The sequence below is a fragment of the Malania oleifera genome, chromosome 4, assembly GCF_029873635.1.
Source record: "Malania oleifera isolate guangnan ecotype guangnan chromosome 4, ASM2987363v1, whole genome shotgun sequence".
NCBI classification, from domain to species: Eukaryota; Viridiplantae; Streptophyta; class Magnoliopsida; order Santalales; family Ximeniaceae; genus Malania; species Malania oleifera.
In genome coordinates, this window is record NC_080420.1 from 82,376,830 (window position 1) to 82,394,586 (window position 17,757).

General features: G+C 36.7%; 1 protein-coding gene across 3 annotated transcripts in view; it reads left to right on the forward strand.

The window, feature by feature from the left end:
* The first annotated feature begins 1,755 nt into the window (after positions 1–1,755).
* The window catches only part of LOC131154055 (uncharacterized), a 78,213-nt gene continuing 62,211 nt past the window's right edge, over positions 1,756–17,757 (forward strand). Inside the window, exon 1 of one of the 3 annotated variants that reach the window (XM_058106548.1) lies at positions 1,756–2,657. In XM_058106548.1, coding sequence (XP_057962531.1) covers positions 2,116–2,657 — 542 coding nt within the window. In that variant the 5' untranslated portion in view covers positions 1,756–2,115. The remainder of the gene's footprint in view (positions 2,658–17,757) is intronic. The other 2 variants (XM_058106547.1, XM_058106549.1) reach the window with 2 other exon arrangements.

A 17,757-nucleotide genomic window follows, 5' to 3' on the forward strand; every position in this document is an offset into this window, starting at 1 on the left:
TATCTTGCTTTTACTTTATATTTTTATTGTGTGCTATATATTGATTATCCTTGATCAATCAACTTAATTAGGAGTGTGGTTGTGAATCTCATTTTAAGCATCCTTTATCAATCAACTTAGTGATTGGATTATGGGGTTGAATATCATATTAATCATTTTTATTCAACCATATTAATTATTGAGTAGACTATATTGTGTTTGTATAATTCATACTAATCATACTTAATCAACCATAATCATAATTGAGTAAATAATATTGTGATCCTCACATCCTTTATTGGTCAACCAATTTAGTGTTTGGATAAGTTGAATTTTTCATTGAATACTTTATTTGATTCATTTTATCAAGAGAAAGTAAGCATAATTTGTTTAAAAAGGTAGAAGTTTAATATTGCCCAATTCACCCCCCTCTTGGGTGCCTAATTGGATCAACATTTTTGAATCATTAATGCCCAGTTCATAATCCTATAACTAGGTAAGAACTAAGTATTGAGAAATATAAGTCTCACATTCTTGACATCCTTATGAACCTGTCTTCTCAACTTAATCTTATGATTCATTCATGTAAAACATATAATATTTATATGGTATGAATAATTAGCTGTCTTTATTAATAATAAATAGGACAAACAAATAAAATTTTCTAGCCAACTAGGACATACAACTAATGGTAACTTCCTTGGGTGGTTGTCAAGAGCACTATATAGCCTATGAAGAGTTAATTTTAAAGGACTAGAAGGAGTAGCATTCATGATTGAAAATGTTGGACGCTCTTAAAATCGATTAAGTTTATGAGTAATTTTCTATTTGGCCTTAGATTCTAACTATAGTGGCACACACATAGGATGTCATATCAAAACTTTCTTTTAGGAAAAATAGGAAAATGACATGTGACGACTAAGTTGTTGAAGATTTAAAAAGAGGAATTGGTAGGAAAATGACGCAATATAAAACTGAAAATTCAAAGGAACATGCTAGGTGGGCGACTAGGAGGCCAACATGTGTCTAAATGTGATTTTAGTGGAGATTGTGCAATCAAATGAGTAAAGGAGTTAAAATAATTCATTTTTGATTTGTAGAATCGTTATTTCTTGAAATAAGATATAAATATAGTGGAAATTTAGGGAATGTAGGTAGTAGCTATTCCTTTTATGTTTCTTACTATTTTAATCAACATGTAATATAAAAGGAATATACATTCTTAGGGATGAAATTTGAAAATAATTATTCTTTTTTTATTCTTTTTTGTGAACTCATAAAAAATTTCATGTAATTATTTACTTTATTACATCAACATAAATTTTTGTATAACTAAGTGTTATTAATTTATTATAATTAATTTATTCATAATAATAATAAATATTCTACAAACTAAGTTCAATTGTTAGTTCTGGTAAGAGTGAGTAATTTGAAGTTCATAAATTGTCTTTTTAGCCATCCGTAATTGTTTGTATTTTGATAAAACTTCAATTGAATTCGACTTTGCAGCTTTTTTGTTCAATTATTTTGGTTGCATTCATATTTATTAACTCTTTGTTTAGACCCCAAACCTAATTAAAACTTACTAAACCAACTACTTCAACTAAACTTAAGGACAGTTAAATAAATGATAAGTTTCATGTTGTCAATTGGGTGAACAAGAATCATAGGTGAACGGTGTCTTCCAAACGCTGTCTTATTTGGAAACGGATCCTCTGGTCGAGGCAAGCGGCACACGTACACATGTGAAGTGTGATAAACACAGCGCCATGTTCTCATTTCAGAAACGGAAACAAAAATAAAAGCAAACCGAAATGGAGTTCCCCCTCACTCGACACCTCCCCTCACTTCCGTCCTTTTCTCTCCCTACTTCCCTCGCTCTCTCCTTCTCCGGCGAATGAAACCTCGCAAAACCCTAAACCCCTCTGATGAAAGCAAATCGTTCCAGGCCTGCATCGAGTTCAGTTGAACAATCTGTTGTTTCCACTGAATCCTCGCTCCTTCCCTGAGCCATCCTTGAAAAATGATACATGGCTTCAACAGTTTCTATTCCCCACAAAACCCTAGTAATTCCCTTTGCCTGAACCGTCATTTAGTCAATACGACCGCACGGACGTTACAGAATGATTCGTATTGATGGTAGCGATAATGATGCAGCAGCAGCAGCAGACCTCTGCTGTCGTGGCTTCGCAGCCGGGCAATCCGCCCTCTTCTTCCTCCTTACTTAGATCCCCTACCTCAACACCCATCCAATCGCAGCTACCTTCGCCGCTTTCTCTCGGCCCGGTTGTCCCAGCGTCGACTGCAACATCGGTTTTGCACCGCCAGCTGCCGGCACCGGTGGCTTCCGATCATGTTGTTGGGGCGGTGATGCCGCTCGCGGCGGCACATCTCTCAGGCGACCACGCTTGGACGTTGTTATCGAGAGTTCGTTTTTCGGATATTGTGCCATATGATGGGGCTCCATCCGGCCCCTATGTCAGGGCGGTGGAGGCGTTGTCGGGGTCACTAATGAGGCATAATGCGGTGGTGATTGAGCTGGGGAGCGAGGATGCTGCGCTGATGCGATGCGGATTGGAATCAGCAAAGTTGTACCTTAGGACTAGGGCTCATAGTACTGGAAATGGAGGAAGTTGGGGGAAAGGCAGTCGAGGAGCTTACGTGTATAGGGCAGGAAGGTACGGGCTCAGAATTTATTAAAAAATGCTTTGTTTAGCTTTTTTGAAGTGATATACTTGCTCTCAAATGCATGGTCGGATAGATTTTAGGTGTTGAAAGGAAGAAATGAAGTTCCAAAATGCTAGGAAATGTACTTCATTGGATTATTTAGCTGCGATTAGGAAACTTTGGTTCTGTTTTTTCATTATTAATTATTTATTTCTCATTTTCTAGCTTTTGCCTGATTCTCTAACGGAAGAAAGAAACTGGGAATTGTTTATCTGGTTTTTTATTTTGGATAGACAAAGAAAAGGGTGTCATTGGAACGTGTAAGAATGTACATAAAGAAAAGCGAAAAGGAAGAAAAAAACAAAAGCTTGTAATAAGGCTTGCCAATCTTGTAGGAAATCCAAAAAACATGTTCACCAAAGGGAAGCCATGTATTGTATCTTGTCCTAAAGATAAATTTAACCTTGTCCTAGCTCTTGGCATTTTTTTAATGGCCTACCAATTTAATCCTTAACCACAAGTTATGAAATTTTTATGAAAAAAAATTATGTAGGATTGAGAATCCAATACCAAAACTGCCTAAAGTTTTCTCATATTATGCTTTATGAGAATGACCATGTGGCCCAATCACAGGGTGAGTGTATAAAGACAATGAATGGAGCAATAACTCTTAGTATTCCTCAGTAATTATTGCACTAGGAGGCATCTAAAGCTTTGTCTCCAGATATGTGTCTTATGTGCAAGAGTAGCTCTTAGATGTCTTACATTTGTTTTTGGACTCCTCATTTGCATGAGTTTTGTGGAACACATTATTTGGAGTTCTTGGTGAAGTGTGGGTTGCCCTAAATCAGTGGAAGAAATTTGGAGTATTTCTTTTGTTGGTTTTGGGAAGGGTGAGGATGTGGGGAGGTGTGGAGTTGTGCTCTTTGTGCTGTTTAATTGGGAATTTGGCTGGAGAGACACTGTATTTATATTTGAAAAGAGAATGACAAAGGATCTTCTTTGGGATAGAGTGCAGTATTTGGCTTCTCTCTGGGCTTATAGTGCTGGCTATTTTAAGGGCTCCTTGTTTCAGAATGTTTATTGAGATGGGGTAGCTTTGTTAAGATGATGCTGGTTTTTCTCTCTCTTCTTATGATTGAGGACTTCTTGTTCTCCTTTATTTTTATTTTTTTCTCCTTGCTAGTTTTAATGTAGATCCTTTTTTCTATATATATATATATATATATTGCATGGTTTGCGTTCACTGCAAACAGTGGTCCACATGAACAACATGTTACATTTACGAGAAGAAATTGTCATCATTCTTGCGTCTTTTTGTCATTCTTTTTGAATTTAACAAGCAATGCTTGAAGGAATTAATAGGACCAAGGTTGTTAAACTTGGGAACCTACGTAGGATTGCTAGGGCTGTTTGCAGTGCTGGATCTGATCAAGGATTGTAAGATTCTACCAACCACATGAACAAAGTATAACAAATGCATTTTTAAGTGTTATATTTTCATAAATTTCAATATATTGACCAAGAAACTTGGTTAGCAACTGTTGAAAACTAAGAGAGTCATTATTAAAGTAGCCCAAATGGTAGAGCACTCGTATATTATGAAAACTAAGTTGCAAACCACCTTTTACTTCATTGGAACAAGACCAGGGAGATTTTGTGTTGATTTGGCAGTGATTTGGGTTGAAGTGGGTGGTGGCTACTACAGTTCAATCTCTGCTTCAGTGCTGGACAGTGAGGTGCAGCAGCAGATAAGAAAACAATTTGGAAACTAATCCCACCCAACCTGCTTTGGTGCACTTGGAGAGATAGAACTTGGAAGGATATTTTGAGCAGCTGGAGATGCACATCTAGAAATTAAAGCATTACCCCCCCCTTTGGAATATATGGATTTTTTCTCCAGATTTTGTTTTTTGGACTCAGTTTTTTGGTTTTTGACTCGTATTGTTTTTGCTTTTGTACTTAGGTTGGTACTCCCTTGGCAGAATGCCTAAAAGGAAGGACCTAAATTTCAACACAGATCAGTCAACAAACAGCTGAAAAAAAAGAAAAAAAGAAAAGAGCAAGCTCCTCAACATTAATATCTTCATCAAAGCCACAATTTTCTTCATCAGTGACTCATTGAGATTATCATCAATGTCTTCATCAAGTCTTCATGCCTTCATCATTACACAGTCACTATTATTATCGAATGGGTTAGTGTACCATCATTGTTATCATCTAATGGGCTTGTGTATTTCTCAACCTCAGTTGAAACATTTATTGAACAGCAAAGAACTAAACATATATTTATCAGTTGATGATTTCTCAATATAAAATAAACAAGAAATATTACTTAGGTCATCTCTTTCTTGTACAAGTGGTATAGGACAAATACCAAGTCTTTTGTTTGTGAAAATTAGAAAAGAGAAAAAAATATAAATTTGTTATTGGATCATATGAGCACTTGCATTCCTAGCTTGATCCTACTGTGATTGAGTGAATTTGCAATTCTATGTAGGATCTGGATTCTTTTGACAAAGTGGGACAGTAGGATTGCTTGGTCCTTTTATTGCAATTTTTTTGGTGATAAAGAGGAATGCACTGACATAAAGGAGAAGAATTAACAAGGATGTAGGATAAGATATCCTCCTAAAAGAATCAAAACCAGTAAGGCCCCCTCCAAATCCCTTTGAAGATCAGACAGTTAAATTCTGCGAAAAAACTGAAAGTGTGTGCTCCAAAGGAAGCAAGGAAAACAACACTATCCCATAAAGGACAAGAGGGAATTGTTTTGCCATTAAAAATTCTTGCTTTGCTTGCATTCCGCAAAGTCCAAAATGGGGCAAAGACAGCACATCTGCACAGCCATCCCTTTCTTGCTCCCCCTGAAACCTCTGTATCACACCAACAAGAAAGCACCGACAGTTTGAGTAGTACCAAAGTCTCATCAAAAACTGAAAATAAAAGGACCCAAAGCTGCTTAGCCTTCTGACAATGAAGAAACATTTGATCAGTTGTTTCACTTGACTCAAAACACATAAAAAAGTTATCCGGGCTGATATCTGGGTTGCGATTTAGATAGCGTTTATTTGTTAAATGCAACAAAAAGGTTCAATTATATGAATAATAATTATTTTTTTTCCTTATGCAAATGATTGTGAATATGGCAGGCTTAAGTGGTTTCGTTGAAAGTGTGTTATTGAGCTAGCATTGTAGTTTTATTCTCCAAGAAAAAGTTTGTTCACTTGAGGAAACTAGTTACTATTTTTGTGAGCATCAGCGTTCTTTTTTTCCCTAATAGGGATCAATGTTTATGAGGTGGAAAATAGTTAGGTTACTATATTGTGCCAGGCTCTTGAGATTTGTCTTGCCCAAAGCCTTTTCTTTTTGTTTAAGCCAAAATTCTCTCTTCATCTTGTACTCTTATCATATGTAAAATGATCAGTGAAATATGATATTTTTGAAATCATTTACCTGGGAAAGTATGTCCACAGCGCCTTGCCAGCAGCACATGTGCCCCATTTGCAAATGGGGCACATGTGCACGAGGAAACTGCCAGAATTCTCCTGCATTCCCTAGAATTGTTTTGCCATGATATTTGGGATTTTTTTTTTGATATTTTGACTTGGCTTTAAGATATTTGATATATGCTATTAGATCTTGGACTATCAATGCAAATTTAAGTGTTTTAAAGCCTGCTAACATTCAAATTGTGACCCAGTCATGGTATTTAGTTAGAGGATCGTATTCAAAAATCAGTTCAGCATAAAGAGGGTAGTGTCTTTCTCAAAACTGATCCTAGTTATAGTAAGGGTTCGTTTTCTGTTGAATGTAAAGGTACTCAATTAGATGATGATGATGAGAGGTGTTCAGAAGAAGATGATGATCTTAGCAGCTTTCGTGATTCTGATTCTGGCCTATTAGTTGATCAGCTGAGAAGCGAGGTAGATATGGGAGAAGATAATTGGGAAGAACTTGTTGGGATTTGTGCTTTAATGAAAGAATGGAAGAGGTATTAAAGAGTAAAAAACAATTACTTACACAAAAGATTACACATGGAGAGAAGCCATTATTGTCCTTTGATATTAGGCAAGGGTTAGAAGGTTCTGTTAAGCACAGGTCTGATCAGAGTCGAACTTTGTTTGATGAGGTGCTCTTGCACCTTGCTCTTGAGCGTATTTGTGAAAAGGTGGTTGTTGGTGTCAGTCCTCTAGGTGTTTGGAGAGGTAAGGATGAGGAGACAGTGGATCCAGTTGGTGATCTGAATTCTTCGGAACCTGGAAAAGGTATTCTTCCTATTCTTGTTTAGTCTTTTTTTTTCTATTGAGTCTTCATGCCGCAATGAGGGAACTAATGGGGGAATGGCTTTGGTGTTGGTGGAGGGGCTAGTGAGAGGGACTACAGAGATCCAAATGAGCTCTTATATGATATGGGGTTAAAGCTAGTGAATCCTGTAGGTGTTGAGGTCAAGTTGGGGTTGAATCCAAAAATTTATGAGAGGTAAAAAAGAGGTGGAGAAAGAATTAAAAATATGGTTTCTTGCATTAATTATGGGGGAAGGAAAGGGACAAGGAAAGGGGTAAGTGTGTTAGATTATGAAGATTATCAGTTGGAATGTCAAGGGTTTAGTTGGATGTTAGGAAAAGGCGTTTCATCAAGGATGTTTTGCTTAGGAACTCCCCGATATAGTTTAATGCAGAAAACTAAGCTTGAGTTAGATGGGGAGGTTGTTAGAGGGATTTGGAAAGGATGGTGTAAAGATTGGGTTTTAGTACCCTCTCGGGGTGCGGCAGGAGGCATTCTAGTATTATGGGATACTCGGTCTATTACTAGAGTGGATAGTTTAGTGGATTTTTCTCTCTTTCGGTCCTCAAAATTAGAGATAGGGGTCAATGGTGGATTTCCTCTATGTATTGTTCTTCTAGGCCTGCTTTTAGGGATTCTTTTTGGGATGAGATTTGTTTTGTTTTTGGGTTTTGTTTGTCAAGGTGGATAATGTGTGGGGACTTTAATGCAGTTAAGTTCCGTCAGGAAAAGAAAGGGCGAGGTAGGTTTAATGCATCTGTGTTGAAGTTTGATTTGGTTATTAGGGAATGTAGGTTGAGGGATCTTCCCTTGAGTAATGCCAAATTTACATGGTCAGTGGGAGGGGCTTGGGAGGTGGCTAGTAGAATTGACAGGTTCTTGTTTTCTAATGAATGGGAGGAGGAGTTTCCTAATCTTTCTCAAGTAGTATTAGCTAGACCCACGTTTGATCATTTTCCTATTATATTGGAATCTAGGAAAGTTCCTTGGGGCCCCACCAACATTTAGGTTTGAGAATATGTGGTTAGACCTTGGCTTTTTTGAATCCTTGGTTAGGGATTTGTAGAGTGAGGACGTGGAAAGGGGTTAGGAGGGGTTTAGATCTATGAAGAAGTTGAAGAGGTTGAAAGATAAACTGAAAGTATGGAATAGGGAGGTGTTTAGAGATAGTAGGGTTAAAAAGTCAACTATTATAGGAGATTCGGAAGAGTTAGACAAAAAGGAAGGAGTGACCCTTTTGAGGGAAGAGGCTAAGAGGATTTCTTTGAAAAATGAATTGGAAGAGCTGATCTTTAAGGAAAAGAGAAGTTGGAGGCAAAAGACGAATTTTAAGTGGGTTAGAGATGGAGATTGTAGTTCTAAATTTTTTCATAGGATGGCTAATGGAAAAATGAGAAAGAATTTGATTAGGGAGATGGTGGTGGAAAGGGGTAATAGAATTGCTTCGGAGATCATAGATTTTTACTATAATCTATATTTTGAGGAGGATGAGAGTATAACGATGGTGGAAGGATTAGAGTAGCATCCTTTTCCTGATGATAAGATAGCTTGGTTAGCGAGACCTTTCGAGGAAGAGGAAGTTAGGGCTACATTTTTAATTTAGCTTTTTATCAAGATTGTTGGATGGTGGTGAAGAATGACCTTATGAAGGTTTTTAATGAATTTTATTGGAATGGGATCCTTAGCAAGAGTATTAATTCTACTTCATCGCTTTGGTGCCTAAGAAAAATAGGTCTATTAAGATTTTTGATTATAGACTGATTAGCTTAGTTTCCAGTGTTTATATAATAATCACTAAAGTGCTAGCTAATAGGTTATGTGTGGTGCTTGATGGGACAATTTCTAAGGCCCAGGGTGCATTTGTCGAGGGAAGACAAATTGTGGATGCAATTTTGAAATTGTGAATGAAACCATTGAGGATGTTAGGAGAAGGAAGAACAAGGGGCTTGTATTTAAGGTGGATTTTGAGTTGGAATTTTTTGGATAAGATTTTAGTGAGGAAGGAATTTGGAGAAAGATGGCGTAAACGGATGAAAGGGTGTATGTCTAATGTGAATTTTGCGGTAATAGTGAATGGTGAGCCTAAATCTTGGCTTAGGGGCACGAGGGGAGATTAGACAAGGGGATCCTCGTTCTCTGTTTTTTGTTTGTGTTAGTGGCACCTTTGAGTAGGTTGGTTGATAGGGCGGTGGATAGAGGTTTATAGGTCTTAAAGTGGGCATCGAAGAGATTATAGTTTCTCACATTTAGTTTGTAGATGACACTATTTTCTTCCTCGAGGACCACAAGTCTTCTATTCTAAATATAGTCGGGATTCTTTGAATTTTTGAAAGGATATCGGGGTTGAAGATTAATATGGGGAAGAGTGGAATTGCGGCTATTAACGTGCCCATAAAGTGTGTTTGGGAACTAGCCTTGGAAGTTAGGTGTGTAGAGTTGATGCGGCCGATGTCCTATTTAGGGGTTCCTTTTGGGGACAATCCTAGAGTAGCTAGTTTTTGGGATCCAATGGTGGAGAGAGTGTCTAAGCGGTTAGACGGGTGCAAGGGAGCCCTTTTTTCTCTGGGAGGGAAGATAACTCTAATATAGGCTTGCCTTTCTAGTATTCTGTTGTATTTTCTATCTATTTTTAAAATCCCAATGGGAGTTGCTAGTAAGATTGAGAGAGTTATGAGAGTTGTTTTTTTTTCCTGGTGGTTGAGGTTGGGGGTTTTAAGGATTGCTTAGTGAATTGGGAAGTAGTGTGTAGGACTAAGAAAGGGGGTGGTTTGAGTCTTCGAAATTGGTGTCCAGAGCACGACTCTTTTGGCTAAATGGCTTTGGTAGAGGTTTCCTCAAGGCATAAAGTTTTCAAAAGTAAAGTTGGACTTGATGGGAATGGGTGGGATACTAATTTAGATTCTAGATGTTCTTTTAAAAGCCTGTGGAAAGCCATTTCCTAGATTTATCCTCTCTTTACTCCCCACACCAAATTTGCGATGGGTAAGGGTTGCAACATTTGGTTTTGGAAAGATATGGTTGGGGAATGTTGTTTTGACCACCTTTTCCTTGCTTATTCCTTTTGAGCTCAGGCAAATTGATCCCATTTGTTCTTTTATCGTAGATTTAGGCAGTCCTTTATCTTCATGGCATTTTTGTTTTAGGAAAGCCTTGAATGATAGGGAAATTGTTGAATTATCTTCTGTGTTGGTTATGCTCAACAACTGTAGGATGTCATCTAAGGATGATAGTCGTTCTTGGTTGTTGGATTCCTCGGGTGTTTACTCGTGTAAATCTTTTGTTGATTTCTTGGTTGGTACCAATCATTCCTTTCCACTCTACAAAGTAATCTAGAAGGTCAAAATCCCCCATAAAATCAAAGCGTTTCTTTTGTTGGTTGTGCTTAATTGAATAAAATGCTAATGACTTGCTGCAAATAAGGAGACCTTTAAAGGCTTATCCCTTGATATATGTATGCTTTGTTTTGGTTGTTCAAAATCTGTTTCTCATCTTTTATTGCATTGCGATTTTGCATGGAAGGTTTGGAATAAGTTATTTAATTATTTTGGAGAAAGCTAGGTTTGTCTGGGAATAGTGGAGGAGTTCTTGGCAATATCTTTTGTGGGGTTTGGAAGGAGGAAGGAAGGTATTGCTTTGTGGAATTGTGCTTTATTTGCAGTGTTATGGGCTTGTGGAAGGAACGTAATAAACACATATTTTCAAGGAAGAAGATTCCATATTGGTTGGTGCGAGAGAAAGTGTGTTTTATGGCTTTTTTGTGGTGTGTGCGCAATGGCATTTTTAAGGGGATGTGTTTGACAGATGTTCTGTAGGATTGGAAGACCCTTATAAGGGCGTACTGATTTGAGTTTGCTGTGTTTTTGTGTTTTCTTTTCTTTTTTGTTTTGTTTTCTTGGGATTCTCAGATTTCGTTAAGGAGATGTCTTCTCTCCTGATTGGACATTCTTTCTTTATCTAATGAATTTCTTTTTCTATTAAAAAAATTGTTTTCCCTTCGTGAGATTTTGATGGTGGTCCAAAGACATCCAACTTTGGTTGTTTGACATATTTTGGGAGGGCAAACTTATTCAGTGTGCCAGCACCATTTTTCAAGTTTATTTGTAGAATTTGGAAGAAATTGAAGTGAAATATTTAAAGGATCTCTTAAAGTTCATCACAAGAACCTTTTGGTAATGTTGCATAAGCTCAACCCTTCTTGGATTTCATAGAAATTGATTTAATGTTACTTATCTGATTGGTACTTGTTTGAATTTGCATCAGTCCATATTTTATCTCTCGCTAGCAATTTTCAACAATTGATAAAACCTAGATGTCCTTGTGATTTTGATGGTTGTTCAAGCCCTTGATTTTCTCTTAGATTGGTTGGATTGCATGGAGAATTATTTTAATTGGTATGGATTGTGTGACCATCAAAGTATCTTCTTAGCTAATCCAAATTTGTTGGTTTAGCAAAGCAATATTGGCAAAAATTTGAAAGATACACACACTATTACGGAGAACTTACTGTTAGTAGATTATTTAAGAGAGAAATATGCCCAGTAAGTAGTGGACCAGTTGTGTAATTGTAGGCAACTTTCATCTAGTGTCACCGAGTATTGCCTTAAATGTAGGGACCTCATTCATTGATGTGTTCTTAGTGAGGAGCCTAGAGTGATGATTTTGTTCAGAAAGGGATTGAGGGATGAACTTAGAGAGCATATGATTTTGCATGTTTGAAAATGTCTCACTACTCTACTTGAGGCTAGCCACTTGGCATTGGAAGCTGAAAGATTTCTCTAGCTACCAACCCGCAGCACTACAACGAACCTTAAAGAGCTTCATCCGTCAAGATCAATTTCTCAATGGTCACAAGGTAGTCCTAGGCCCACCCAAGATGTTCAAAAACTCAAATTGCTGTGGATTGACAAGCAAACATCCGAAGAGCTCATGCAAATTGTTGCATAATTGAGTATCATGATTAAAGAAATGATTTGCATGTTATTGGTGCACAAACACGAGTAATGAAACTTTTTATCAAAATAAGGACTTGTCCTTGGAGACCCTAAACATTGTTGGTGCTTCTAGGCCTAAGATGGACCTTGACTTGTGACCAAACTTGGTTGTTGAGACTTGCAATGAACTTCAAGATGAGTTGCGAAACTACTTAGACAGATATGTTCGTCAATGACTTTGCCCTTCAAAGTCAAAATTTTCCATTTCTAGACAAAAGAGTGAGGAACCATTGTAGTTTGTTGATAATTCTTTAATCATGGATTCTATTATTGAAAATCTCCTTGAGATTATTTTTGCTCCATCTAGTAAATTTCTGCCTCCTTTCCTCATCTTCTCCCACCACATCTTCTTTAACCAAATATGCATAGATATTAAATTGAATTCTTGTTTGAAGGACTTGTTATTTTATCATAGGACATTGCAGCTTTCTATGCTACTTGCGTTTGAAGGATCGTCTAGATACGCTCCATTGGTGATTGACGGTGCAATGCATTTCGTGCCTCCTCTTGATTTGCCTACATGTTCGACTTTGTTCCCACTCATGGAGTTAAAGCTACTATGACATTTCAGATCTCGAGGTCTAGCTTTCTCTAATAAGGGGAGTTTGATGAAGAACCACCAACGGATAACTTAATATGTTTATATTGTCGCGAAGATTTTTATTTTAGTCTGGGAAGCCTGTTTATTTTAGAAGTTTAGTTAATTTAGGTTTACTTTTACAATTTAAGTACTATCAGGTTATTTTGTAATTTCTTGTTTTAGTTGGGGTTATTTTGTAAATGTTTGTTTAGTTGTAATGTGAAATGTATGAATATTTTGTATGTGAAGGATGAAAGGATCAGTTATCAATTTGAATCCAGTTCAGTTTCCCCCCCATCTCTCTCTCTCTCTCTCTCTCTCACACACACACACACATTTTTTACTTACTTCCTACATCAACCTGTGTTGTTAATTTGATAGGATTTGGAAGGAGGAGAGGAAAGATTTATGGAGATGTAAAGTTCTTGCCATTATATGGTGGATTTGGTTGGAGAAAAATGCTGTTTTACATCTTATACATTAGTTTAGCAGAATGGTTTTTCTGGCAGTGCTTTGGTGTTCTACAAATGGTTTTTTAAGGGTGTTTGTCTAGATGCCATTTTGCCAGATTGGACTGTGTTGCCTCATTAGTGCTGTTTTGTGGATAGCTTTCTTTTCCTCCTCTTCTTTTGTTGTTTTTCTTGTGTTGTTGGAGGATGCCTTTGCTAATTGCTCTCCATGTTGTCTTTGATCCCTTATTTCTTTCCAATAAAATTCTTTGTTTATTAGAAAAAGCATAAATAGAATTATCATTTCATAAAACTTGTTGTGGCGTGAACAGGGTGATCCTTTGATGATAAATTTAAACTATGGTTTGTGGTCATGCACAAACTATGCAGTGATCAAGTTAGTAGGGAAAAAGAAGAAGCCTTTTCTTTCATCCCTTTGTATCTTGTGCTGTTTTGCCTTGATTCTGATCAATGTTTACTCAGTGATACTTTAGTTTGGGAGGGATATGGATAAACATGTATTGACAGCATAACCTGAAAGTAGTTGTTTTGTTCCCGGAATGATTCCAAAAAAGATAAAAAGAAAAAAAAGGCTGTGTCAGCTGCTTAACCTCCAATGGCTGAAGAGTTGATGTTGTCAAGCATCAAGAAAACCTGAAAACAGGGTTAGCTTATAGGAGCACTTTTGTCCTGCTTCATTTGGTCAATTTCGTTTCTGTGGATCTGAAATGAAGGCATGCTCAGATGTGCCTTGCATTAGCAGGATGGATAGGATTGTCGCTCAAGCTTGGATGACTGAATATGATGCTTATCAGTTAGCAAAATGATGTAGCATGCTTCGTACCATCAACATGGGAGTGGGGAATAAGAACATGTGCAAAGAGAGGAGGGGAGTTTTTAAAATTTAGTGGTTGGGAGGACATAAATGAATGATAAGATTCATTATTGTCTGAAAATAACAGAAACAAATGAAAAGAAGAGATAGTTTGATTGGCTGTTGTCACCCTGGAGGCTGGTTGCATGCCCTATGAAATCTTCATTTGTCTTGTTCCGTCAGTTGGTCCTTTGCTTGGTTTTTTATTTTTTCAATAATCTTGGATTTAATGTGTTATATGTTCCTCGTGTTAAAAAAGGTTGAGGGTGAGTCGTAGGTTCAAAAAATAGGAACAACTTCTTCAAATGCGAAAGGAATGTTGCATAATCATGTCCTTTCAGACCCCGATATGGTGTGATAGCCTTTTGCACTGGGTGTTGCTCTTTTTTTTTTTTTTTTCCCTTTTAGATATGCCTACCTACCTGTAAAAACTTTATTGCAGCTCAGTATAATGATCTGGAAATAGGCTAATTGATAACAGACCTGATATGATGTCAATTTAAGCTGCAATTTAAGAGAATTATCAGACAATCTAGTAACAACTATAGAAAGTGAATTGACTATCTTGGTAATTCTTTAGATTGTAGAGTCGTGGTAGTTGTTTCAAGGTGCTAAACATTGCTGATAATTTCAAACATGTAATTGTAAGAGGATGATACATTCTCCCGATCAGGCTATAAGTATGAGGGTTCCTAGATATGGAAGGCATTCCTACCCATTAAAATATGCTTTCTAGTTATTGCTTCTCATTGACTGGGTGCTGTGACCTGTGGGCTCAGAAGCAAACTTTGTGTGGGGACAGAACAATGGTTTATTTGTGTAGTTCTTGTTTAATGCATGATGCTAGGGACCCAGGAGCTCTTTCAGTTGCCACTTGCCGCAGAGTTCCTTAATCTTAAACAAATGCCTGGTTCATCAGGAGGTGTTGTTAGAGATATACCAAATAAGAAAGAGTTTTTTTTTTTAATAATATCTTTTTCCGTTTTTAAACCTCCCAAATGTCTTGATTGAAGTGGTCCAACTAGAATCATTGTGCACTCGCATGTGTATGGTTATACACTTTTGAACAGTCAATAAGCTAGGGCAATTTGGTGACTAACCATTAAAGACTTCAGCTGCAATGACTGATGAGTACAATGCTGTTTTCGCCAATCAAAAGTTGTTGCAAGCTCAGGGTATGTTTGGAAGTGTTCTTGTTTCCTGTTTTTCTGTTGTTTCCTGATTTTGTAGGTTAGTTGTAGAAGCTAAAGGCAGATGCTGCTATTTAGACTATTAAACCGGTCTTGAATTAAACCCAATATGGGCTTGCGATTAGGCAGTTATTATGCAAGAGGCCAGACCAATCGTGTGTGTTCCAGGATTGGTGACGGGACATGGTAGGATCCCTAATTAATCCTGGTCTGCAGATGTTGTAAGGATTTCAGCTTAGTGAGTTGAGCTGTGGTCCATTAAGGTTGGTTTGTCCCTTAACCTTTCTTTCCATAGTTAGATCAAGTACCATCACGTGTTGTCCACAGCACATGTGCATCCTTGTTCTCCTACTTGGTCACATGTCATCACATCAATGTGCCATTGGGCCATTCAAACTCTCTTCACTCATTGATTAATGCCTTACATAGTTACATGGCCATTGTTACTGCTTCTTTGCATCGATTAGCAAGTTTTGGGCCATCATTTTCACTTGCGACTCTCTCTAAAATCAGAGTTCTCTCCAGAATTTACCCTTTCTTACAGCACCCCTAGCTATCATTTTCACTTGCAACATTCTCTAAAATCAGAGTTCTCTCTCTAGATTTTATCTATTCTTTCTACTTGATCCACATTACCTGTATGCAATACTGCTTCACCCCATGATGTATGAAGCCCTTTCATCTTCAAGGATGAAGATGAAATATCAATGCATTTGTGGCTTTGATGATGGGCTTGGTCAAGGCATTGATGATCTCAAATTCTCGATGGCATTGATGAGGCAAGTTGTGGCTTGGGTGATGACAGTAATGTTTAGAATCTGCCTTGATTGTTTATTTTTTTCTCATTCACTTGCTAGAAAATTTTTGATATTTCATGTGTTCACCATTTGGTTTATGTTATTAATTATGTTATTTATTTAATGACTATTTATTCCTTTCATTATAAGTTGGTCTGATCTCATTAGGATACAATGATTTGAACCATGATCTCCTAGTTATACAAGGGTTCATTTGATATTCATTGTTTTTAGTTTTATTAATTCAACAATTACTTGCCAAAAATATGGTATAGAAATAAACAACAACAACAACAAAACCAAGCCTTAAGTCCCACTAGGTGGGGTAAGCTCTATGAATCCTTTTCCGCCAATTTTTGCGATCGTGGAACATATCTTTTGACAAATTCAGGGCTATTAAATCCTTACTATCTCATTCCAAGTTATTTTAGGTCTACCCCTACCCCTTCTACTGCCCCCCATAGTAACTAACTCACTCTTCCTCACTGGCGCACTATGTGGCCTTCATTGTAAGTGCTCAAAACGTCTGAGTCGTCCCTCCCTTATCTTAACTTCTATAGGAGTTATGTCTAACTTACTACGAATATGTTCATTCCTTAATTTATCTTTCAGTGTCATACCATTTATCAATCTAAGTATTCTCATCTCAACAACTTTTACTTTTTGGATATTCTATTTCTTCGACGCCCAACAGTCAGAACCGTATAGCATAGTTGGTCTTATAGCCATCCTATAAACCTTCCCTTTTAATTTTAAGGGTATTCTACGATCGCAAAGCACACCTGAAGCACTTCTCCATTTTACCTAACCTGCTTTAACTCTATGTATTACATCATCTTCAATTTCTCCTTCAGCTTTACCCAACCTGCTTTAAATCTATGTATTACATCATCTTCAATTTCTCCTTCAGCTTGCATAATAGATCCAAGGTATCAAAATCTACAAGTGCTATTTATTTCTTCATCATCAAGTTTAATTTTGTATCCAATATTCCTACTATCATTGTTGAAATTACATTTCATATATTCTATCTTATTTCTATTTATTAAAGTCTCAAGATTCCAAAGCTTCTCTTTATAATTTTAATTTAGCCTCTACTCCGCCCTTAATTTAATCATTTAGTACAATATCATCTGCAAACAAATTACATCATGAAACCTCATTTTGAATGCTCTTAGTCAGTTGGTCCATCACTAAAGCAAAAAGATAAGAGCTCAAAGTAGATCCTTAATGCATACTTATGGTGATTGGAAATTCTCTAGTTTCTCCATCTATAGTCCTTACACTAGTCATTACTCCATCGTCCATATCCTTAATGACATTAGTATACCTACTAACATCATAGAACTTCCCTAGGTACCCAATCATATGCTTTCTCTAAGTCAATAAATACCATATGCAAGTCCCTTTTCTTTTCCCTAAACGTTTCCATTAATCTTCTTAAAAGATATATAGCTTCTATGGTAGATCTCCTAGACATAAAACCAAATTGATTTTTAGAGTACTTCGTTTCTAGCCTTAATCTTTATTCAACTATTCTTTTCCACAGTTTCATCGTATGACTTATAAGTTTAATTCTAAGATAGTTATTACAATTTTGAATATCTCATTTATTTTTGTATATAGGTATTAAAGTGTTTTTCCTTGAATTAGTTTTCATAGTTGTGTTAAATGAATTAGTTAACCATATAATTTTGTTATCACTTAAGCATTTCCAAGCTTCAATTGGGATGTTATCTGGTCTTATAGCTTTTCCATTTTTCATCTTTTTTAGTGCAAACTTAACTTCATTAACTCTAATTTTGCGAATAAATCTCATATTTTTAGTTGTTTAATGAAAACCAAATAGAAGACTTAAATCTCATATTTTTAGTCTTTTCCTCATTTGTCAATTCTAAGTTTAAGTTTTCTATTTGGTTTTTATTAAACAACTTACTAAAGTA